Below are 26827 nucleotides of genomic sequence, written 5' to 3' on the forward strand. Positions count from 1 at the left end.
TAATTTTTATGTTTTTATGTTTTATACAATTGAAATACTTTAAAAAGTGAATAAGTATAATATTACAATTAATTATAGTATTGCACACTAATAAGATTTATTTTATTGAAATTCTTAATCTGAAGAGAAGGGACCGAAAAGAAAGTATTTTGGATCTTTTAGTCCTGACAGTAATTCTACTCTTACGCACTACCAGAATATTACAGTAGAGTATATTTTCTCAATATACTGCTGACACCACATGCCAAGTAATATTTCCACCGTATTTCATAAAATACTTCTATATTACTATTGCACTATGAAGAAACGAAGATGAAATTATTACATCAGTGGGGAGAATCTGATCTCTGTCCTTTCTTACATAAAAAAGTTGTGGTGCTTTCAGCCAAAACTGGTAACTGCTAATAACATCCTAGAAAAATGGAGCCAAGGAAAGGATACTTTTGGCAGCCAGAGCCATTCATCAAGGAATGGCTGCACAAAAGTATCCCAAAGATGTTACAAATTGCGGTAAATCACCCATTCCCATTACAAGAAAATAAATGTGCTTGCCATAATGCGAAAATGCAGCAAACATTTTGCATGTTAATTAATAATTCAAAACGAAGTATGTCTTAACTATATAAATCCAAATTCTGTCATTTTTAAATAAAGAATACATATATTTAGAGCTACGACCACTGAGAAAGATGAAAAATAAATTATGCAAATGCTTCAAAGACATATAAACCTGTTTTTGCTTCAGGACACCAACACTGATTCACAAGCTGAAAAATTTTTCCTTGAGCTGAGTTATTCCTGATTTTATTGTTTCAAGATATTCTGCACATTTCTTTGAAGTATATGAAGCTGGAATCTGTCCGAAGCAGGAAGATACCTATCCAGACCTCGGTTTTGCTCTTGAATGGTTCATTTTAATTCTATGACATCATAACAACATGGTTTTATGTCCCTATATAAATCCCTGACTGCAGCATCTCCAGATCATGCGACAGGTGAAAAGGGACCGTTTGATTTGAAGGCTGAACACAGAGGTTGAATGGGATTTTAAAATTTTCTTGAAGCACAGGCTGTTGTCCTTCTGAATTAAAGCAACTAGTCTGATTAGAAGCAAATCAGCTGGACAAACAGAGGATTTTTCACACCTCAAGATGGGCAGTGGAGCCAGTTCTGAGAGCAAGGAGTCAGCCAGGAGATCCAGAGAACTGGAAAAGAAACTCCAGGCAGATGCAGAGAGGGAAGCCAGGACAGTCAAACTACTACTGTTGGGTAAATAGAATAAAAATTGTTCATAATGCTTTTCCATTGAGGGGTTATTTTGCTCTGGAATTACATTTCTGTACAGTGAATTTCCCACCTCTCACTATTTTATTTAAAGAAGACAGTCCTGTAATTCATGCACAAAATGTTTTCTAGTTGTGAACACTGACGAAGCAAGCAATTAAGTCACAAGGAACAGGCTGGAAATGGCCATGTCACTGCATGTATTCAATTTTAAATATTATAAATCCCTGACTTTGAAAAGATTTGAGAAATGAGTACCTACTGTTAGAATAAATATTATGATGTTTACTTACACAGAACGGAGCACAGACTTACGTTTTGTTTTTTTTTTTCATGGATCTATATGCATTCATTTCCAGGATTAAGTGAGATAACTGATTACATAGAAAAACCACAGGTGTCACAAGGTATTGATGTTGTTTATTTTCCAAACCATTGCACTTCATTTTTTACAGAAGCAGAAAGTGACTTAGAAGGGCTTTTTTCTATGTATAAAAATGGTGGTGTGGAGAGTAGAATGGAAGGTAGTGAAATGAGATGAATACGGATGAATATTCTCACAGACTACTACTTCTAATCCACACTATGATCAATTTATTTACAGCCAGCAGGTGTAATGGCAAAATTTTTTTTTTTTTCTTGATACAGCTTTATTCTTCTATCTTTTTTTCCATGGTACTGCGTAGCCTACAAGAAATATCCAAGAGCACAATAACACTGCCACCATCTTAATATTTTTCTTCTAACAGTATCATGCCTGCTATGACACTTTACATTGGTTTGCCCAAATGAATACAAAAACAGCCTTTGATCATGGAAATATTTCTATTTTTTCTCCCTTGTAACCACAATGCTTACAAATGCTTTTAAACTGACATTTATTCAGACTTAGCTAGATCCCTTTGATAAAGTAAATCGGCTTAACTCTGTTGTTTGGTATCTCATGCAAAAAGTCTATTTATACCTGCTGGGAATCTAACAATTATTATTAATAAAGAAATAACAGACAAACACAACCATGAAGGTTTCTCAAATAATAATAGGAAAGTAGCAGTTTGATACACTTTATGTACAATCAGTATTAAGACAGTGGTTTACAAAGCTTTTCAGTCCAGTGGAGACTATGAAAATTTTCTGTGCCACATTAATACAGAATATTGCCCCTACTGAGACAAGCTTGAGTTGGTCAAAAACCAGAATAATATTTTCATTTAAACTTTCATAAAGTTTTAATACTTTCTAAATACTCTTACAAAAAGGAATTGGCATATCGAGTTAGAACCAGGGTCCATCTACTCCAGCATCCTTTCTCTGACCTTATCCAACACTGATACATGAGGAAGATGTAAGAAATCCTTTAAGAGGAATTTATAGGATAAAGAGGAATATATAAGATAAAGAGGAATTTATAAGATAAGCAGTTTCATGATATGTTTTGATCTTCAAGTCTTCATGTCTTGGCAGTAGTACTGGAGGCTGTCTTACAGCAGGACACAAACTAAATTACCCCTCCCAGAACACATGTATCTATTTAGTATTAAGAACTTCAGTTTTTAATGTTTCCCAATGTATATAATCACTCTTTTTCTATTACTATTAGTATCACATTATCAAAATAACTTTAGTAAAATACTTTGAGATTACTCACAAGCTATGTGAAAAAGACTTCTAGTTCATTCATTTCAAATCTGAACATATTTCAGTTTCATCAACTATACAATCACTCTTTTCATGAGACAAGATGATCATCAGAATCCGAAATACTTTTGCTGAAATCTTCTTTATAGTGTATATTTCTATAATATCTTCCTTTATTCATGTCATACATGATAAAGATTCAAGTTTGTCAGTGGGTAATGTTTTGGAAGATTTTTTTCTCCTGGGAACTGTTATGACAAATCACAAGAAACCAAGGACTTGGTAAAAAAACACGTTGGGGAAAAAAAAAAAAATAGAGTTAACAGTTTGAATTTTCTTGTTCTTAAAGAAGCAAGAGGTGAATAAAACGTGAGTCTGTTTTGAACCTATTGCACAGGTAGAGTGAAAGTGTCTCTTGAACACCTGGAATCACAGCTGCTGAAGTAATGTGTATAAGGGGCACCATGTAGCCCCTTCCATAGTCAACCAGTGAAATGGCCAGATAGGAGAGGATAAGGTCTACTATTTTCAGATCTGGGCCTGTTATCTTTCCATAACTCTGAGGTGATCTCAGAAATGATTCAAATTTTACACTTCATAAATCAAGGGCAGCTCCATTCAAACCAACCAGCCTAGTCCTACCCTAGTCCTAGGTTTCTGTTCATTCAGACCATATGTTGCCTTTGTATTACAGACCAGATGTCACCATTGTTTCTTTTGCAGTAGGCAGATTAGTAGAAAATACTCAGAAAAAAAAATGGATATGTGCATCAGAAGTTTTTCAGTGTGGTCATTATGCTCTTACCCTTAAAATGTAAAAAAAGAAGTATTCTGTCCATTTCCTGAGTATTATTTAATATCTAGTCTGGTCTCTCTGCATCCTCCAATACGTCCCTTTACAAGAATGAAATTATATCCAGAAACCAAAGACATAACATTTGTTTATGTTAAGTTCCATGATCTGGGCAAACACATTATCTGTGTTGAGGAGATAATTTACAGTTTTATGACATGCAGATAAAAACTGCACATATAAACTGGGGGAAGTGGAAAATTATGCCGCTTTCTGCTGTTCTTCTCAGGTTGTCCAGGAGCCAGGAGGGTTAAGTCCTCTGTGTCGGGTGTTTCTGTGTTGTCAAGGCCATCCCACCCTCTCACCTTGTCCACAAACCTAGCCTCTACATATTTACACTTCCAAAAAATCAGATTGTTTTATGAGTCTGGAACAAACTCCAAGGTGAAAGTTTTATTTCCTTTATATCAGGGCCATATCTTGCCTACCACATCACACACAGTTTATATACTTCGTAGGAGGCCAGCTCGCAATTTATTTGTGTGCAAAGTACAGCACACATCTGAAATGTGGCCAAAACAGCTGGTGCTCACAGTGATGTTTCACAGAAATAAGAACTTAGCTTCAGTTTAAATAATCATTAAACTTTGCACTTTTTTCAAAGTATTACTCCATGGCCTCATTGTCTACAGTTTCCAGTGGCAGGACAAAAGTCACCCTCATTTGAGCTGGTCATCCTCAGATCACTTTACTGAGAATTACTTACTTTTAGGGCATGACTCACCCTAATTTTTTAAATTTAATTTAATTTAATAATATTAATAATAAATAAAATTTAATTTAAACATCAGCTTCAGAGTGACAAAAATCGAAGCTGTTTGTTTTAGTTTTAGTAGCAAATATTTTTCTCCACTGACTATAAGAGGTCTCTGATAAGTAGCCTGAATGTAGAAGTTTATAGTATAAACATTTAAAACCAGTTAAATGAATCAGTGACTGCAGTACTGAAGTCAGGTTTAAGTTCCTGTTATTAACACCCGCACTGGAAGGAAAGACTTTGAGCACAAAGATGGCCCAATAATCCTGTAGACTGGAATACACTGATTTTCTTTTTTTGGGGGTGGGGCAGTATTTAAGGACCTTATTCCCTCAAGACAGTTAGATCTTAGATCTTTTCCTTAGTTTCTTTCTCCCATGGAGAAAGTTTGCTTAGTTTGGTAAAAGGACCAGAAAGATACAATTTCCACTCCAGTTCACAGTTTCCAGAGCTCTGAATGGCACAGACAAGGCTCAGGTAGACATGTGAAACCTTTTCTAATTTTAATTTCAAGATTTTATTTTCCTGCTTTTGCTGTTTTATGTCATTGGAAGTGGCTTTTGTGACAGGTTTCAAACAAAATATTCAGGCAGTAAGTTTTTTAATTTTCTTACTTTTATTTCTGGAAACTTTCCTAAACCAAACCTTTACTTCCACACAAATAATAACTGTAAAGAGATAATAGCTCTTGCTTTGAGACACAAAAGCAGCTTAATATATAAAAAGAACCTTCTTCAACAGCTCAGCAGATGCTAACCTTGAAAGGGGCTTGTACTCTCCCCAGTTTCCACAACTATTCAAACAAATTCTGCTTAGAAAACCAGTAATGTCAAGTTACAGCTGAGGTCCTGGGTTCTGTTCTCCTTTGAATTTGAGAGCTTCTCACCGGCTTTCAAGCTGCCTCTAGTTTTTTCCCTATTTCTGCTCTGTCTATATGCCTCAGTGGCCTGCAGGGAAGAGGCCGGGCGGTCCCCAAGCAGCGGGGCAGTTCGTGTCAGGCTGCTGGGGGACGGCTCCTTCGCAGCTCGGTGCCTGCAGCCATGCTGCACGGCACTCCTTCTCGAGTCTCCTCTGCAGCCCCAGCATGCCCAGAAACATAACGGGCTTGGGATGTGGGGGGAGGGCGTTTGAAATATCCAAACCAAGAAGACAGGCAGGTTACAGTCTGCCAGACTGCTGTGTGTACAGCACCACGCTGAAGGTGGATGTGGCACGCCAGTGATCTCTGGGAAGAAGTACGGGAGCAAATTTCCATCATACTGGCAGTGCGGACATCTTTCAGCTCCTAGGAGCAGGGACAGAGTTCCAGGCATTGACCGCGATTTCTGTGCCTTGATTTTCTGTGCCTTTATCCATCTCAAGGAAACTTGGCATCCAAATAGAGGTAGAGAAATCAGAGGTAAATGTGAAAAAGCGAGATCTTAAATATGTGAAATGCAAAATACAGGCTATGGCATATTATCCCTGGTCCCTATCAGGCTGAGCTATAAATCTTCACAGTGACAGAGAGTTTTTCAAAAGCCAATTAAACTTTCCAAGCTTCAGGACAGGACTAAGTTTGGCATAAGTTCTCATCTTTTATTCAGAAAACCTGGGCTCACTTAAAATTGACCTTTTCACTGCCTCCTAAAGGGAAGCTGCCTTCAGATCCCCATGCAATCCCATAAGGGCTATCATGATGCACTCTTGCTGCTGTTTCTGCGAGCAGAAGGCTACTGCGGCGGATGGAAACGCAGCCCTGTCCCCGCTCTCTGATCCCAGGGCCCTGGCCGGAGGAGAAGGCTGCACAGAAGGGGGAACGAAGAAAGGAAGCAGGTGCAAAGTAAATTGTTTCTGACCCGTTTCCTGGGGTGCAAATGCTGCTATGGCTAACAGTACTCTGGAGTGAAGCCAAAGTCTGAGAGTCATCTGTTGTTTAGATAAAGGCCCTACTGGATCATAAATTAAAGACGAGCAGAGGTAGAAAAATGCACTCAAAATATATAAATTATGCCTCCCACCCTATTTTAACTTTGCCTTTCAGATCTGGAAGAGAGGTTCATTTATATATTATGCTTCCTGGCATCTTTCCTTGAGGTGAATGTATGAATTCTCAGCAAAGCCTGCTCTCTTCCCTACAAAAAATGTAGCAAACGCCACCTTGCTGACAGAGCTTTACCAAGTTCTTCAGAAGGGCACTGAAGGAATAATAGATGATCTATGGCAAATTTGCGTTTTTTCCAAACCATGGCAGATGGCAGCATCAGCCCATTTTGCATAGACTCGTTTTCCTCTCGCACTTTCTGCCGTTCACATCATGGGCTTTAAAAAATGCTTTGCATACGGTTTGCTGTCTGTTGTGATTCATTTGAGTAAATTAATCTCTGACATTTAAATGTTATTAGCTTTACAAAATCTGTTTGGAAAGTCTGTAATCAGTTTCTTCCATTCACTGAGAACCCCTCAGTTAAAATAGCTATGCCCCAGATTTCCTCTTTTGTCAAAAGTATTTGACACCGTCCAGTGAGGTAAATGATAATCTGCAAAAAGAAAAGCAGTGATGAATCCTGTCCCATGGATTCGCAGTCAAAATTAAATCCTCTCTTCAGCTGCTTTCAAAATCTGGCTCTTGTTCAGCAGTTCTTGCCAAGCCTCCCCACTGATGATAGTCACTAGCAGTGATTTCCAATGGAGAAGGTTTGCATTGCGATTACTCACTTTGCATGAGATAAGAAGGGCAAATTAATTGTACATAATCTGACCAAACCTACACCCTAGTGCTGCAACTGGCTGGCTAGCAAACGCCTGTACCTCCCCGCCAGCTATGGGGATTTCCTGCAGAAGCGTTCCCAAGCTGGATCTGTTGCATTGCTCTGCGGGTTTCCCACTTCCAGCCACGCTACTTCATAGCAGACCACGGGGCAGAGGAACTGGCAAAACGCTAGCGTCAAGACACTTGCTCATGTGCTGCCAGCGCATCATGAGCTAGACCACATGCAAGTCTCCACACTCTGTTTGTCCAGTTGCTCAGAGAGGCTGGTTGAAGAGCACGGGACTGGATGGTTTGGCTTACAAAAGGTCATGATACATATTAAATGAGCAGCTACAAATCATGTAATGAAGGGACACTGCCAGAAACTGTAGTTTGTTCACGTCTTTCTGCCCATCTGCTGAGGATGAAATCAAAATATGACCCATATTTTATTTCCTTGATAATTAAAGAGTCTATATTTTTCTCTTAATTGAATGAATGTTCCTTTCTTTTCAAATGTCCCTTTCCTTTTCAGAATTAATACTTTTACCAAGATTTCATTCTTTTTAGGTCTGAATGGACACTAGGGAGGGTTATAGTTAGTACAATGGGGACCTAAAACATCTGTATGTCTCTTCATAGATAAAAAATTCTGTGTTGCAGAGAGTTATTTTTAATACTTGCTACTTATTCATGTATCAATCACATCTTCTCAACGTTCCCCTTCTGCAGGTGCTGGAGAGTCAGGAAAGAGCACTATTGTAAAGCAAATGAAGTAAGTATATGAATATTCATATCAGTTGTTGAATCTGGTATTTGTAGCATAAGCTATCTAGCTAATGTCTTATTACAATATTTATGCTTATTTGAATAAAACGCAAAGAAACATCATTCAAATCAAGTTCTCATTCAACCACATAAAGAAAAATACAAAGTGAGTAAGACACACAGCTGGATTGCTAATCAAATCTGTCTGGTCAAATCATGCGCTGGTCCAACTCCTCAGTGAAGACCAGGGAAGCTTCTTCATTGGCTTTGGTAGGAGTTACAGTATTGTAGTGAGAACAGGAATGTATAAGACAACCAGCCATGGCAGATCCACTTAGCCTAGTATCCTGTCTCCTGCAGTAGCTAATGAAGGATGTTTCCAGAAGATCTTCAAACCAGACAAGCAAACGCACAGTAATACTTGCACTGGATACCTTGATAGTATCTGATGATCTGTGACTCAGGCACCATCCTGAACCAGAGATGGTATCACTGTGTTTAATAGCCCTCAGTTAATTCATGCCTACGTTTCTCCTGAATCTTTTTTGAACCAATGTAAACTAATAACATCCACAACGGCAAGTTGTTCCACAGTTTATTACATATGATGTGAATCATCTCCCTTTGTTCAATTTTAATTTGGTCCCTATTAATTTCATTTGACTTCACTGTATTGCAAGAGAAAATACTGAAGTATTCACATTGTACAATAGTGCAAAGTTTTGTTGTTTTTTTTTGCCAAACTGTGCTCTGTAGATCATTCTTGGTCTCCACAGACCTATTCCAGCTCCTGCCAGAGGTCAGAAAGATTGTTCTCAGGTCTCCCACAGGCCAGGTGAGAACATATTTAGCCGCCAGCCTACACAGTGAGCAGCTGCTCCCCATCATCTACCATGGGTAGGGACAGTCATAAGAACTGCTTTTAGCAAAGAAAGTATCACCCCAAAAAGTTTTCATACAGTAATCAAGCTGGGAAAAAACAAGCTCAAATGTAGAAATCCCTGTTCAAATTTGGACTGAGTCTCTGGTTAGGAAGATCTTGCGACTGCACCATAAATCTACTACAAGAATACTTGTAGATGTTTGTTCAAAGTTCACATGGTACCACACAGATTGAAGCCAGTAGCTTTATTTCCCCTGGCTTCAGAGGAAGGTCAAATTTGTGTGTGTGTCCCCATTTACAATTTACTATCACAATATTTTCACATACAGTAAAACAGGCTAAAACTAAATTCATTCATGTTATTCTTTTAAGGGTAGTCAAAATACTAATCGTGTATCTGGTTTAAATAGATAATCCACTGGAGTTCAAGAGATCATACTTACACAGGCAGCAAAAATCCTCCTTCACTGTGTAACCTGCTAAAATATTGCTGTTGTATCTAGCCTTACTTTCATAGACAATGTCCAGGTCTGCTTCCTAGGCCTGTTTAAATACAGAAAAAAATTACACAGGAATTGCAACTGTTTAGACATGACCCCACTTCATAAGCACCAATCTCTTCCTGTGTAAATATCAAGCAGACTGTTTTACGAAATCAGTAATACTATTCCAAATTTCAGTTCTCCTAACTATTTCATATCTTCACCAATGCATTTTAAAAAGTGAAGGCAAAAATGTTATGTCATAAGAGCAATTTTCTACTATTTAAGCAGCTCATTTTGTAATAAGACAGATTCAGAACCACCCATCAAATACTTCGCTTTTTGTTCCAGTTAAATGGTGGAAAATTTTATTTCTGTTTTGAGTTCCAATCAGGAGACCCTCCCTATTCAGCAAACCATTGAAATGTATTGTGCTGAAAGCTTCCAAGTAGAAGCAGATTAAAGATGTTCCTCTGAATTGAACACTTAAGAAGGCTGATAACCCTTAACAGCATCGAGGAGGGGGCAAAAAGCTGAGAGTTATCTTTAAAGCCCTGTGCATTTATAAGCCATCAACCTGATCACAAATATGAATTATTTTACAAGAAAACTGTTCATGAAAATTATCATTTTTCATATAAAATGTCATCTTTCTGTCACAACCAAGGACTTTTTCTTAAAAAAATGGAAAAATTTTCAGTTAAAAAAACCAATTTCAGTTATTAATTTTTTTCAGTGAAGCATAACATTTTCTAGGGAAGACTGATAGCTGCTTACAAAAGAAATAACTTTGCTGAAAATACAATTTTCCACCAAAGTCAGGGTAATTTTACTCCTATTAATATAATTTTCTAATTCATAAAGCTCATTCTTTCCAGACTGAATATTTCAATCAGAGTTAAATCCTTTCACTAAGCTTTGCACAATATTTTCTGATGCTCAAAATATAGATAAGCTGCAAGGCTCTCAAAAGGCTAGGATGGTTATGAGGGAAAACTAAAAAGGAAAAAAAAGTAAGCTTCTCTGGAGCTCTGTGCTTCTGACTAGATCATTTCCAATGTGTGATCTAACTTTTTTAAAACCATCTCCAGCATCCTGCATTTATTTTTTAAAGGTTGTTTATTTTTTCAAGGAGGATGGGGGAACAAAATTTTCCATTTGCTAAAATGCTCCTTCTGGCCATACAAGATGTCAGCCTGTTTTACAATCCTTCCTTAAGAATGACAGATCTTTAATAAAAGCAGCAAAATTCACTACTGATTTAATAGGCTGGCTAACATACCTTCTGCCAGAGGACAGAAATATATTATTTAAAAAAAAAAACAAAAAACCCAGCCAAAACCATGAAAACCCTCAAGCAAAAACAGGTTTTCTTTCTGTAATTACAGAATCTAGTTTTATTTCAGAATCTTATATTTTCTTCCTCCCTTTGTTCTTCAAAGGGAAAGCATGAAAACAACATATAAAATAGCCATTTTTGGACTGTGTTAGGGCCTTTCCTTCTCTCCCATCTCAGATTTTTGCAGCCACAGGCAAAACATCCATCTTCTCCAGAAATCCTGTTACAGGCACCGCTGTGAGACACACAAAGTAGTTAAACCAAGTTCAGGTACTTCATGGGGTTTGAGTTTCTATGTATTTCATTCCATTATTTGTAGGAAAGCTACTGCTTTCACAGGTATTAAGGGTAAGAGTGAAGAGGATAGGCTTAAGTACCAGTGCAAGGTTCAACATTGATGGCAGCTGAAATTATTTCCTGCTAAAGGTGATCTGGCCCATTAAGGGAGGCCACCTACACCAGCGCAGAGCTCTGGGCTCCACGGCACTTCACACACAGGACATTGCTTAGGCCATCCCCAAGCAGCAATCCAGGCTATCCAGTGGACTATCATGGAGCTACACCAAACTCCAATAAGTGAATAAGCCTCCCCTTCGAACAATTCTTACTATTTCATTCAAATCACTGTGTTGGCACAGGGATACATGGATATTTGAGAGGATGGCAAAAAAAGGTTCACTAGTATACCAGACCGCATAACACAGCTCCTCTTTTTCTTTCTCCCAAGTTCAATAAATTTCAACAACTTCAACAACTGAGGTGAGGAAGGACAGGGACTTGGTTTAAGCAGCAGCCAAAGCAGTTTGGTGTCTGTTCATTGAGGGTACACTACACCAGAACGGGTGAAGTTTTGATCCTTTTTCACAGCTCATAGAAAAAGATGTCTCTGAGTCATGATATAATCTGCACACTGATCTTGGAGAACCTTAACCATGTGCCGTTCTCCAGTCAAGGAGGATTATGAAATTATAATCCATCTGTCAGAATTAGATTAATTGAATTTGACTGCTAAGGTTCTTTGTCCTCTGGAATACAGGCCAAATCCTCTGGAGTAACATGTATGTCCCCAAACCCTGGAGATAATAACAGCAATACATTTCAGTAACTAGAAATTGTAACTGATGTACAAAGAAATATTAAAGATTTTTTCTTGTTTTCTTGAGGAAGTACCTCCTAGTGTAGGAATATGTTTTGCAATAATTTTTCTACTTGAGGTAAGATTCTGGATAAAAATGAGAAAGATTAAACAAGCAATGTGACAGCCCATGACTAACATTGTAGATTCCAACAATAAAGGATTTGGGATCTAAGTACAGCTATGCGTCTTGCCCTGTATCCACAGGAATGGGCCTGGGTCTTGTTCTGGATTCATACGTTATCTTCAATTGACCCACAAGGCAAAAAAACAATACCTATTCACTCAGACTGGGAAGTCAAAACCTAGCCTCATAAATTTAACCTCACATAGTTGCAGAAACTGCTGTTTAACTGTTCCAGCAGAATAGGCAGATCAACCTTTGATAAATGCTTTTCCAAGGGCCAGACGGATTCAGTTCTTTCTCACGCTGACCATAAAAGTATCTGATCCAACCTTCCATTATTGTCTTTTTTTTAATGCATCCCATAATCCTTTTATTTTCTATTTTTGCACCAGGATCATCCATAAAGATGGTTTCACCTACCAGGAACGCATGGAGTTCAGATCCGTCATTTACAGTAACGCAGTGCAGTCTATCCTGTCTATTGTGAAAGCAATGACTAAGTTAGGAATCAATTATGAAAACCCAGCTAGAATTGTGAGTATGACACACTTTCTCTTGAAATAGCCATTACAATACATTTTTTGTAATATAATAGTAGAGACTAGTAGAACAAAGAGGGTTCAGTATTTGCTTTATGACAGTGGAAACTAAGTACTGCTTGAGTTATATGTGACGACCTCCTTACTTATTTTTATTTTCTCAAGACTGATGCCTGAGGTCTAACCTTTGCATAAACTGACATTTTGTTTGTTACAAAAGAAATGTTCAACTTGCAAAGACATAAGAAAGAAAGAAAAAGAACCTTTTCTTAGCTGCTTAGTCACTTATTTATTGCTATTGGGAAATGTAATAAGTATTTCCCTTTTATGAACAAACCTTGGGGCTCAGCCATGTAAGGAAGGGCCATCTAGACATGTTGGGAATATTTCAGTTTGGCATTACTCCTGGAGCAGAGACCTCCCCGTTGTACGGATGCAGCCCTGGTGCACTGGCACTGCGGAGAAGTGGAGTCTGACCTTCCTGACACGGTTAGCAATCCTATACATAAGCGCATAGAGGAAAAGCCACGGTAAGAAGACCTGCTACCTTCTGGCAATCACGTTGAATTTGCAGGGACAGAAGTAAAGGAATAACACATACTTTTCTTCTCAGTGCAATGATTTAGCCTTTTGCCTGTAATTCAGACCTTGCTGAGAATTTCTCAAACGCCTGTCAGAATATCAGCTGTTTCCAGTTTTGGCAAATTCTGCCTATTGCCCAGAGGTTTATCTTAGAGAGAATTATATCCACTTATCTGAAAGAGCTTTTCTTGTTCCAGAAGTCTACATTTCATTACAATGACGTGGTACTTTGACCTAAAAAATGATAAACAAATGCTTCAGAGGTTACTAAAGCTCCTACAGTTATTTGATAAAATAGAAACTAAATGTTTTCTTCCTGTATTCTTTTAAGGGTCCATGAATGCAAGTCATTCAAACAAACCTAACGGTGCCCAAAAGCAGCACACAGAAAACAGGCCCATGTGAATGTGCTGCAACTTGGCCCATCTCCTCAATTGTGATAGACACGTGTACTGCATAAGGACCCATCTACCAGTCTACATGGCTAAGACAGTTGAACCTTGCAGCACCTAGCCGCAGGTCCTGGCTCGGCCTCTAATATCCACTACGTGGTCCAGACTCTGTTTGCTATTTGTAATCGAGATATGTTCTGCCTGTGCCCTGGTACTTCAGCCTCTTTTTTCAGCCCTGCCAAACTTTCTGAGAGGTTTATACATGTTCACTCATCATCTATCATCTATGCCAGTTTCATAGACATTATTTTCAAGGGATTTCACAGCCTGGGGAACTGGGAACTGAAAATTTTTGTTAAATAGCCCAATTCATTTCTCAGCATTATATATAACCAAGTGTGGAAAACACAGCTTTTGTCACTTTATGATTTATAGCACAGTAAGCCCACTCTTACTGTCATTGGCAGAATAGGCCTCTAGGAATACAGTTGAATACACCTGTATAAAATAGTTGCAGTGCCTGCCTTCTTTTCCCCCAGAATCACTCAAGAGCAACCTGGATGTGAGTTTTAAAGAAAATAGAAATTTTGGTCACATTTATTTGAATCGCCACTAAACATTGCCCTTTCTTCCAAAAACAAGCTTAGCTTACATTTTCCATAAAATCATAAGCCGTTTATAAGCTTGAGTTGTTTTGATATAAGCTTTGATTTCAGCTGGACTTTGCTCTTGATGTGTTCTGGTCCAGATTTAGCTGCTTAAAGTCATCTAGCCCAAAGACTGGGCTTATCTTGGGCCCAAAAGCAATGGGTTTATCCATGTTCCAGGACTGCAGGCAAAAACCTCTTAGTGGTCCTGGAAGTGCCTCAGCACGTAATTTTGAACAACATCTGTTCTGGGGAGAGAGGGTTTTTTTTTCTTCCTAAAGCACCATTGCAATCTATTATTACTATGAAAATCATCTGAAGTCTGTTTAAATGCCAGAGAGAAACAAAACATTATATAAATCAGGGTTATGATAAACTCAATCTGCCACTATCTTCCTTTTTTACGTAAGCATCAAAATCCACAGTTGCCACCTTTTGCATAATAATCAATGAACATTTACCGTACACCTGGAGGCTCTGAGCTCAAGGCTTCCCGTTGGAGGCTATTCAACCAACAAATCCAACATTGTAGGAGGATAGCTATAATCATGAAATGATACGTGATATCTTGAAGGAGAGAACATTCCAACTCTTATCTTGAAGCTGAACAAGTGTGCGCCCTGGAGAGCAGCCCTGGAGTCAAATGAGGGGCACACACGAGAAAGCTGATCCCGGCACTGAGCGAGAGGGTGGGGTGTAAATGGAGCCGGTGGTGTTTGGTGTAGAAGGGCAATTGTACGGCTGTTCTCCTTCCTCTTTCAAATGAAGGCAATTCTCTAGTGGTTATTTCACCCTTTTTTTCTTTTTCTCCATGCTAACTCAGTTTCTCTAATATTTTAGAAAACCTGCAGAGTTTTATTTTTGATCAGTCACTGACTTTTACATAAACTGCTATTTCTATTGAAACATAAAGATATAGTACATTCTTAAAATAAATTTGTTACAAATTATTGTGAAGATGTTTTCTATTTTTGAATAAAACATACTCCCTGCCAAAACAGTGTCTGTCAGAATCCATTTCTACTTTTGCAACTGTTGACTGCAAGTCACTTCAGTTGTCTACTTATACAGCTAGGAAGGACTTATATTCTATAATTATCCACTGCTGTGACAGTGTATCAAATGACCCTATTTTAATCACGCTCTTTATTTACAGTACATTCCTAAGCTGTTAACCACTGAAAAGAAATATTTTTAATGTAACAGATTACTTGAAGTCTTTTTTGATCTGTTAACCACTGAAAATAAATATTTTTAATGTAACAGATTATTTGAAGTCTTTTTTGATTGACTGTAAAAGGAAGAAATTACAGAATAATACATTTAAAATATTTGGGGTTTTATTCAGCTATAGATTTCTTCTTCCCCAAACAAAACACCCTAGGAAATGCATTCACTAGTTATATTCACTTTGCCACATTTCTCACTGTGGCCTAAAGCTAGAATTTTTTCTTCCAAATATATTATCTATATATTTCTGATTTGATATGATATGTCTGAGCTTTAAATATTCTTTCTAATCTAGTTTTTGATACCCCACTACTCTCTTTTACAATAAAAGCCCTCCTTCCAATTTGGACCTTTCGTGAACACCTATGGTAAGATGAAACTGAGCCCTTGCATGAACAAAACAAAACAATAAAAAGAGGAAAACTCTGTGTATCATGATTTAAGTCTAACCTTGGCACTAACTAAAGCAAAGTGAGCTTGTAAAAGGATGCTTACATGCACAGGAGAGTACAGCTACCTGAAAAAATCAGTGAAAATGAGAAATTTTGCCCCTGCAACTCATTGTAAACCAAGCATGTCTTCAAGGAGGTGGAGGGGCACAGTGCACTTGCACAATATTTACTGAAATTTCTCTTTAGGAAGATGAAAGGAAGCTGTGTGCCATGGCAACAACTCTGGAGGATGGCGACATGTCTTCCGAATTGGCTGAACTCATCAAACAGCTGTGGAGCGACGGCGGGACCCAGACCTGCTTCGCAAGGGCGGCGGAGTACCAGCTCAATGACTCGGCAGCCTAGTAGGTGACACCAGCTGCAGGTGCTGAACAGCTGGCTCTTACCGTAACGGACAGCATAGGAAGGCTTGCGACAAGAACTCTTCCTCACGTGCAGAATAGCTTGTGAAAATTATTGCTCATTAACCTGAAAAAGAATGAGGGTTTTTTGCTAATGTTTAGAATATATTAGAAATGCTTAACTGAAGGAAACAAGTGAAAACAGGGAACAACTTGTTTCTGTGAGTTTGTTTAAACTGTAAAAAAAAAAGTCTATTCTCTCTCTAGGTAATCCTAAGATTGACAAAATGAGGGAAAAGGTGAATCGAAACAGCTTAGGTTTTACCTGGAGTTGTACTTTGAATGTTCACATTTCAAGCTGCTAAACATAAGTCTGGAGAAAACTATAAAAAGTTTCCTGTAAACTAACCTGGCTGCACGGACAGGTGTTCGCTGGGCCATTACCGTCTCAGCATCCAGCTGGGCTTGGCCAGTGGTGCTGCAGCCACTCTCCAACCTGACAGCCCCGGTCCCCTTTCTGCGGCCTGGGAGGTGGCAGGCAGATAAGCAGGGGACTAGGGCTGCTCAGCTCCGACCCCACAAAGGGTCAGCATTCAGCTGGGGTACATCTCCTAGCTTAGATACAGTCAGTAAGCTTAGACTTTTCAGGAGTCCGTGGTTTGGTTGCTTCTGCAGCTGTGCTTGCAGGCTACAGTGGTCCTGCTCCACTGTTTTCTCCCTAAGTTCATACGAGACCCGGAAGGGAGTTGTCACCTGGGTTGGAGTTTTCCTAGAATGCATAAGTCTGACTCTAGACCTGGGGCAAAGGGTTGTTCCAGCTGAGGTCCATCTTCCAAGACCTGCAGCTGGAGGTTTCTCTGCTCCTGCAGCTCCTCCTACAGGCTGAGGGCACCTGCAGAAGAGAACCTCAGAAGGTGTTGGGTGTCCCTTCTGCTCAGCAGGGAAAGGCATGATCTGAGTGGGGGCCAGGAGCCAGGCAAACTGAAGGCAGTAATAGCTCACCAATTGTAGACAGTAGAAGGGATATACATGAAAATATTAAAACTTCTTCATCTCTTTACATCTTCAAAACAAGAATGAAGACCTTTCTGCAAGATATCTAAACAAAGAAAATATTGCTTGTGTTGATTTGTGCCTGATTTGGCAGTATTTTATGGCAGCCTTGTATTTCTATAGGAATAGTATAGAGCAATCTTTTGTTTCCTAACGTATCCTTTCTGACAGGCCACACTGCAGTTCCCAGCACTAAAAGCCTGTAACAAGTCAGTCATCATACCTAAAAGGAAAAACACTTCTTGAAATAAAAAAAAAAACAACCAAACAACAACAACAACCAAAAAAACCACTAAGGCAGAAAAAAAATATATTACCTGTTTACCAGCTAACATTCTAGTGTGTACACTCTGCCTGACAGATTAGGTTTTGTTGCCTAAAAAGAAGATAGGATAGTCTAAAGTAATTCCTTCTCAGTGTTATGAGCTGTGTCATGTTTTAACCTGCAATAGGTTTCAGTATTTAAGAGAGCTAGTACAGACAGTAAAGGAGCCATTAATCATTATTTATTGCTAGAGTTACATTAAAAACAACAGTGATATATTTTTTCATCTGTTTGAACACTTCCAAAAATCCTGCTAATCCTCTGTCTTCATCTTTCAGTACCTGATGTTCCTGAAAATCTAGCCTTTGGCTCTGAACCATCAAAATCAACTTCATTTTTGCCCTTGCTGCTGGGTTTCTAATGATCACTTCAAAACTAGCTAGAGTCAATCAACCATCTAATGCTACATTTCAATTTATTTTAAAACCAAAACCCTGCTTCTCAGCTCCTGTGAATCAGCTCCTACACAGAGTATTGATTTATACTGTGTAAACTCTGACTTTCTGAGGTTATGTTCTCTGAGTCTTTTCATTATTAATTCATGCTAATGAAGTTTGATCACTGCCTTTCCTCTGTGTGTTTAATTGAAAAAAATGAGATCTTCTGAATAATAGAAAATCCCCTGTATGTCAAATTTGGCTGGAATTTCTTCCTTAGACTCACCTGGAATTAATCCTGTTTTAAGATGGAGTGATGGGGAAGGAAGGGGCAAAATCAGGATTATAAATCGTGACCTTAAATGTCATTGTACAGCTACCAGTATTACATAGTGCTTCTTGCTCGCTCGGTCATTTGCCTTTCAGGGTAGGATTCGTGTCACCTAATCCAAGCCAAGGAAAGGCCAGGCATTTAGACTAACCTACAAGTCTAGGTTCCCTCTTTTGCCAGCGGAGAACTGGCCTGCAGAGTGTCCCCTTGGAGCTGCCTACAGCTCTACGAAGAATCTGAAGATGCCTCTCTTGCTCCATTAACTAGATAATTAACTTGGTCTAATTTTTTATGCAATTACAATTGGCTGTTTTGAATTGAATTTAGGTATTTGTGACTAAGAACTATCAGATCTTTATAATTAATTTTATATACAAGTGTTTATTTTAGTGCTTACATGCTTTATAAATTGCAAAATATCTTTTGTTTCTGCCTTCCACAAAGGCGAGCTGAGGTGAGTTTGCCTCAGGCCCTACTCAGAGATCCAGAGCTATAATGCATTTTTTTTTAAAACAGATTGTTTCCTGGACTCAAATAATGGGCAAACATTGAATTACTCAGATCAACTTCAGCATTCCTTGTTGAGTGGCTTCAGTCTATTCAACTTAAAATAAGAAAATCCCATTTCCAAGCATTACTTACAAATCTCCATATGGAAGATTCTAGCTTTTTAAACATTTATTTTATTTTATTTGTTTACTTACAGATGTATAAAATATTGCAGACAAAGATGATGAGCTGTGAGGTTTGTTTTGGTAGTTGTCTGGTTAAACTGAACAGCAGAACTTCATGCTGGGCAGACTTTATGTTAGAGAAGGAAAAAAAAGGCATGAAGCCTAATAAACATTAGAGAGACTGTGTTTTGTTTGGCAGAGACAAGAGGCTACAAATGGAAAGCTGCCAACTGGGACACTGAAAGCTTGAAAATAGTCCAACTATATGTGGTTTCTTGCTCTTGGCTTTGTTCTTTATTTGAATATTAGTAGTTAAAAGGTAGGAAGCTATTCAGACTTCACCTCTTCCTTTCCTTTTGTCAATTCATAAGCAGATTCCTAGACCAGCCAGTAGGATTCATAGGCTCTGTCCAGCCATTTCAAGAAAGCTGCGTGCCCCTGGAAGAGACAGGAGAAGGGTTGGTGGTAGGACAAGAACAGGCTTCAAAGATCTGGTTTGGATTCTTGTTTCATGCAGATTTGATCTCTGTATGTCAGACATAAAACCAGATAATCCACTCTTTTTCAGGGGATTGTGAGAATACCAACCTAGGGGATCCTCAGCTTCATTGAAGCTTCTGGTTTTGATTACAAAATTCTTTTTTTTTTAATTATCATGTACCTTCCTGTTGCAAACTGATAGGTCTGCAGGGAAAACAGCCCCTAAATGTGAATTCCTCCAAAATATTACGCCCTCCCTTTCACTTAGGAAGATACTGTTACAACAGGTCTGATGATAGGCTGCGATAACTTCTAGTCAACCTGCTTCTGAAAGATGCTTGCAGTTCTTCCCCTGTGGTGTCAATTCCCACTTGCCGAAAGCAAATGGACAAAACCCCTTTGCTGACAAGGTGGGTTTTTAGCATTCCTGAGGAAAATAAGGATTTTCCTGAACTGAAATTCTCAGGCAGATTTTTATTATATACAACTAAATTACACTTCTATATACAGGGGAAAAAAAAAAAAAAAAAGAAAGGCTCTGCATTGTGGATCTAGGTTGTATAATAACCAATAGTATTGCATTTAAATGTGTAATTTACAAAAAATATTTAAAAGCGGCTCAATATGAAGTGATTATGTAATGTTCATTTCACCTTTTGAATTCACCAGTCACCATTTCTTTTTACTCTCCTTAGTTACCTCAACGATTTGGACAGGTTAGCAATGCCGGACTATGTGCCTAGTGAGCAAGATGTTTTGCACTCCCGAGTGAAAACAACTGGGATTATAGAGACTCAGTTTTCTTTCAAGGATTTGAACTTCAGGTACAAAAGCCATGTTTGACAGTTTCCTGTGGTTTAATCTTTCTTAAGTATTTTCTTTCAAAGGTGTTGACCTATTATAATATTGGTAATCCCATTGGGATATCCTTGAATCCACTCTTATTTAATATTTGGAAACAGCCAAAAAAGCAAGATATCTCAGTAACAGTACTCCAACTTTAAGCATATAATGGATCATTAAAAGATCTCAGAATATCAGGTTCTAAAAGGACATTTTTACATATGTAAGTGTCTAAAAGCATTATTTGTATCCTGCCATTTGAATAATTATTTGTGACATTTATGAAATTTGCCTACCTTAATGTCCTTAACAGCATGCAAAACATTTGATGACTACTAATTTGCATGCACTCTCAACCTTTCACGCTTGAGAACAGAAATAACTGCTCTTAACACTGGAATGCATTATAGTTGGCAAAAAAATAATAATTTCTGTCCCATGGGAAATTTCAGTATTAGCATGCATGCCTTCATGCTCACTTAAGATGAAAAGCAAAATGTTCAGAAAAAAATCTTGAAAATAAAGTCTCTGAGAAATTTGACTGAAAATAATTGACACTTTCAGATACTCAAGATTTTGTTATGCTTGGTGAACCAATTAAAAACATCTAATTCTACATTAAAATGTATTTGAATGAATTATGATAGTTTCAGTGTTCTATGACGCTTTTCTCTATGGACTGAATTCCATTTAATTCTTAATTTAAAGGCTGGGGTGCATATTGAGGAATGTAGCCTAGAGAAAAAACTGTCTGTAGAGACAGACACATGTATAAAACACCAAGATTATAGCTTTTATACTTTTCATTGGGCTTCTTTTTTTCTCCTCATGTGGCAATTAAACATCCCCCAAACCATCTATGCTACCACACAGATGCTTTGACACAACGGAGATTACATATACAAAATAAGATTCTGAAGTAGATGCCCCACAAATAAATTATTATCACCTATTGATACACTGATCACTTGTGAAAATTCAGCACTTATCCACAAATGCTACGGTGCAATGTCACAGACATCATCTTTTTTTTCTCTGATTAACATATTTCCAGACAGCTTTGTACATTGGAAATCTGAGCACCTTCAGTTACAACCACAGTTTATGTAAGAAATAAAAAAAAATCAGGATGGAGAAAGAATGCAAACCCTCTTTGACATGAATGCTACCAGTCCTGATATTAGAATATCAGAATTTGTGTCTAGGTCCAACTGACATGCAACACAACTGAGAATTAAGTTACCTGAGTGTCTGTAAACAAGAGGAAGGCTCCTAATGCCACCACAAACACTGTGCTTAGCCTCTCTGCTATGCATCACAGTAGTGTTACGTGAGTAATTTCATTGTGGTTTTAGGCACTTGAGTAACACGAGGTAAAATCACTACAAAATAGTCTGAGGGTTTTGAGCTGCTAGAGGGATGCAGAGCAGCTATAAATCCATCTTAACCAGCCAGTTACTGCTACTTTGCATTGCCAGAGTAATGCAAAACAGCTGGGGGATCCTGATGACTCTGCTCTTAGTTTCATAAGTACCATAGAAATGTCTATAAAGAGAGGAACACTTCCACATTCAGAGTGAGTTTTGGTTGATGTACTTAAATGAGGCTTGGGGTCACAAGCCATACATGGATAAAAAGAAAATATGAACAGATGCCTCATTCACTAAACACTTGTCCCTCTTCTGAACGGAATGAGGCAGAAAACATTTTGTATCTGTGCAGTAAAAGTCTAGTAGTCCCACTACTGCTCCAGGGAACTGAATTACAGTTGCACAGACATCTCTTGTTATTTGCTACCTTCTTAGTGGTGACTTTGCTGGATTAATGCAATTTAGCTTTCTTGTGCTCTTCAATTTATTTCACTAAGGTTGACTTTGATTTCCAGAGCTCAGAACATACTTAAATATTTTTAAAAGAATGTCCGATCTTCATAGGTCCTCTCCTGCTGTCATTTCCATTGATGTGCTAGGAAGAGTTTGACTGAAATCAGGCAAGCTTTATTTTAGTCTTCAGGTCTCACTGTAGGTACCATTAGGACAAATGAATATACAGCTAGTCCCGTACCTGTAGCTAAGATTTCCAAGAGCAGTGCTGGGAAAATATTGAGCTTTCAAGACTGACTTTGACTGTCTTGGTAAAAGAAAAAGATCATCTCAGAAACACATTTTCTAACACTCACAGAGGGACTTCAGTTTTACATGTGCATATGTTAAGCTCTGGGCTGACATGAGAAGAGCTAAGCAAACCAAGGTTAGTACAACAAAAACTGCCCATAGGCACTGCCTCTGGCCTTGATCTTGTCCTATTTTAACTGATTCCTCATGAATATTCACAGGGCCATATGCTAAAAGCTTGCAGGAAGTGAATATAGATTAATGTGATTATGTATGCTTGCGAAACTTTACTGCAGACTAAATTTTGAAGCTTTTTTCCCCCCATAACTCTGATTTCAGAGTTGCATACCACAAATCAAGGAAGACACGTAATGGCAGGTGACTTTTGGGCACTAATCACAGCCAAAAGTCAAGAAGCTTTACTTATACTGACCTCACTCTTCTGTAGGCATACTGAACTCATATATGTTTGGAGGAATGCCATTACTCTTATCAAAATCTTGCTCCACAACAGCCTCCTGATTTCCTAATAATTCACATTTATAGACACCCAATGATCAGACAAAGGGATGAAATGTACTAGAAAAAAAATAATTTTCTCTAATTACTCCTCAGCTGCAGAAACAGTTCATCACGAGCATTGGGAAGGGTTTCATTTCTCCTAAGCAGGATGAAAAATGATAAACAATAACCTTTGTTTCTATCAGCTACATTGCTGATGGTGAAGAAAACAGAGGATCAATACACTGCAAAAAAACGGTGTTTCAGTGACAAATTGTTCTTGCTCTGTTTATTACTGATATGATTTTTTCATATGGAATCCCAATATTTTCATTGCTATAAAAATTGAGTTGTGTTTAATTTTCAGATACTGCAGGAGATACATCCAGAGAGTAAGATCTAATGCATTTTCTTGAAGGAAGGGATAATGCAACAGGGGATTAGGTTTTACAGTTTTAAGTTCAACAACAGGCAGCACAGGGAAAAGTCATCATGCACACAAGGAAACAGAAAAAGTAAGGGTAGGATAAATTCAATTTTTTACATGTTTTTTCTCCTTTCTAATGCACTTGAAAAATGTTCAAGTTTGGCACCTCTTATGTCAGAAAAATAGTGAAAAGAAAGCCCTACCCCTTATCACTGAAGAATTGCAAATATAAGTGGGAATTTTGAAAGCTAGTGCTAAGCAGAACAATGGCAGCTTTGACGACAGCTCCGTCTCAGTCGGGCCCCAACTAGAGCCCTAACTAGGTCCCAGCTAGGTATGCTCAGTCAGCTTTGGACCCCATATAAAGAGTCCATAAAAAGTTCATATGACTCTATGCAAAGGCAGTAATTTCTGGCAAAGACTGAAGGAAATTAATGCAGAGGACAGCCCTACATTTTCCTCTCTACAAATGCAGGGATTCCTACTCCCCATGAATTGCTACTTAAACAGCAACTAATGAGATTGATAGGGCAGAGACCTCCACACACAGACGCATGCTGCAGCTTACACAGCTAGCTAAGTGATCATGCCAGGGCAATGAATAGATGACTAAATATAGATCTACACCAGTCAATTAAACATAACCAGTGGGTCAACCCATGACTGGCTTCCAGTCTATGCCTTATTGATCAACATGTCAGTTCACTACAAGCAAAACTATGAAGTAACAAATGACTGTGGATTTGAGGGTCTTTTGTCAATGTTTCACATATGAAGTCTGTCCTGAATAAATCCTTGCCAGCAGGGCTTAGTCATGCCCTGAGCTCTTATGCAGAGCCTCACTTCCTCAACATGGAGTGCCACCTGAAAGTACTGAATGTACTTCCTATATGAGGGTATTTAAGTCTTTACGTTTCATTTTATGCCCACTACAAAGCTGTAAATAATACATAGTACTTCTTGACCTGTTGGGATAGAAACAGGCCAATATTTGGAAAAGCTGGATATTTGATTGTCATTCATCTCCAGTTGCACTGTGCACATTAACAGCATGACTATGTCCTTATTAGGTAGTGCTTTACATTGTACATCTGTTATTTTTTCTGCAAAGGATGTTTGATGTGGGTGGACAGCGATCAGAGAGAAAAAAGTGGATTCATTGCTTTGAGGGAGTTACTTGCATCATATTCTGTGCTGCACTCAGTGCCTATGACATGGTTCTGGTGGAAGATAAAGAAGTGGTGAGTCAGAAGAGACAAACAACCCTTTTTGCTGCTAAGTTTTAATGTACTCTCTGATGGCATATCAGAACTATTCCTGTTCCTTGATAACAATTCAAAGGCTATTATGCTGTATTGGTTCTTGCCAGTAAAGAACATTACAGTAAAAATGACATATGGGGATGAGATTTGTCAGTCTCTCATGTTTACCTTTTGCATCTCAACAGAACAGAATGCATGAAAGCCTTCAGCTGTTCAACAGCATCTGCAACCACAAGTGCTTTGCAGCCACTTCCATTGTGCTGTTTCTAAACAAAAAAGATCTCTTTCAAGAGAAAATAACAAAAGTTCATCTGAATATCTGCTTTCCTGAGTATAATGGTAAGTTTGGGGTTTTCAGAAGAAAATACATTCAGATGATTAGTGTAGGCCATGCATTATGGCCTACATAATAGTGTAGGCCATGTGACTCAGGTCACCTGTATATAACCATTTAAATACTAAGCACCTTATCCAAGCATCTAGCCTTTCCCTCAAAAGAATGGTATGGGACAGACATGGCCAGAATCCAATTCATCTCACCTACTCATGATGCTTATCCTAGGGTGGGGTCATCTCTCTCTGGAGATGCTTATTTCTTTCCATTGGCGGTAGAAGAAGCTGAGAGAACTAGAAGTTTCAGATGGCTGAAGTGTGGTGTGATGAACCCAGCCAATATTTCAGTACAACTCAGTGGCTTATCACTTACACACACCATGACTGAATCCAAGTTTTTTGTCCCTATTTTGAAAACCCATTCCATAAAGGAAGTCTGTCTCTTTTTGCATGTCACAGTAGTGTCTACTGGAAATAAAAAACAGCAGCTGCTCCCAGCTGATGCAAGAGAATATATGAGGCTATGTCAGAAAGTGTCAGAGAAAAACCAAAATTTGTTGGTATTTTATTATTAACCATACTTAAATCAATATTATTATCAGAAGATGGGTTCTGTGCACTTCCTGAAAACCAGCTCCTTCACTCCCTTTCTCAGGACACATCAACACAGCAACCCAAAATTGCTCAGTGCTTCACTGGGGTAATCAAACATTATGTGCTAGACTCTGTGGAGCTACACCACTTTCCACTGCCTGAGGCTTCAGACAGGATGGGAGCCAGCAAGGGCTCCTGGCAGCAGCCTGCTCCAGGAGTCTCGTCCTGCTCCAGACCCACAGCGAGACCGCAGTACCAGTGTTCACACCTGCTGTTGTTCCAAAGGGGTACTACCGAAAGGCAGAAAAGCTGCGTGAAGAAATTATGACTGAATATATAAGCATCTGAATTTTTCCCTTTTTCCTTCTTCATTTCTTTATCTCTTCATTTTTGTACTTCCCACCAATTTTGTCTGCTATCTACCTGACTCCCTTTGAATTTATGCTCCTTCCTTTTTTATTCTGTTTCTCTCACTTTCTCCTCTCTCTCTCTAAGGTTCTTAACTGTTTCACACCGACTTACTCAGGAGCATTTCACTTCACAAATGAGGACTTCTGGTGAGGCATTGAAATTTAAATTTAGGTGGGCAGCTTAGATACAAAATTTTCATACCTAATGCATGAAGTTAATTCCCTTTAGGGGAAAAAAAAAAAAGAAAAGAAAGAAAGAAAAAAAAAACAGAAAAAAAGAATTCTTGTTTCTTAGCAGCTGTGAGGAAGTACCAGTTGAAATGTGTCTTCTCTTTCTTTTACTGTTCTCTCCACTAGGACTAAATACATTTGAAGACGCTGGAAATTACATCAAGAAACAATTCCTAGACTTGAACATAAGGAAAGAAGATAAAGAGATATATTCTCACTTGACATGTGCCACAGACACTCAGAATGTCAAGTTTGTATTTGATGCAGTCACCGACATAATAATCAAAGAAAATCTGAAAGACTGTGGGCTTTTCTAGCCATTCATTCCCTTGCTCATAGCCTGACTTCATCTCAGTCCACTTTCCTCTCTTCATTCTGTGCACTGACTGAAATAAAAAACTCTAGGGAAGAAACAATATCAATTAGGCTTTAGTTAGCTGTCAGTTGAAGCCTTGGGTGTAGCCTGAGCACTGCAGACCAACACTGACTTTATGTTGTAAGAAGATTGAAAAAAATGTTCCTGCTCCACAGAGATGCTAGCCGCTCATAAATCCTACTGGAATCAAAGGGAAATTCATATTTTAATCAATATGATTTGAAGGGAATCAGCACTTCTCGGGAAATTGTGGGCACCTCAGTATCCTGTGTTTTCTAGTGATGGGAGAAAAAAAGATAATATATAACAGATAACT

At 38.4% G+C, this 26827-nt stretch overlaps 1 protein-coding gene across 1 annotated transcript; it reads left to right on the forward strand.

The window, feature by feature from the left end:
• Nucleotides 1-1151: 1151 nt before the first annotated feature.
• Nucleotides 1152-26452, forward strand: GNAT3 (G protein subunit alpha transducin 3). The gene is made up of 8 exons (XM_072866972.1): nt 1152-1269; nt 7996-8038; nt 12390-12531; nt 16026-16183; nt 20116-20244; nt 24417-24546; nt 24753-24906; nt 26262-26452. The coding sequence occupies exons 1-8, from the start codon at nt 1152-1154 to the stop codon at nt 26450-26452; spliced, it is 1065 nt and encodes a 354-aa protein (XP_072723073.1).
• The last annotated feature ends 375 nt before the right edge of the window (nt 26453-26827 follow it).

This window comes from Ciconia boyciana, chromosome 1 (assembly GCF_034638445.1).
Source record: "Ciconia boyciana chromosome 1, ASM3463844v1, whole genome shotgun sequence".
Classification (NCBI taxonomy): Eukaryota; Metazoa; Chordata; class Aves; order Ciconiiformes; family Ciconiidae; genus Ciconia; species Ciconia boyciana.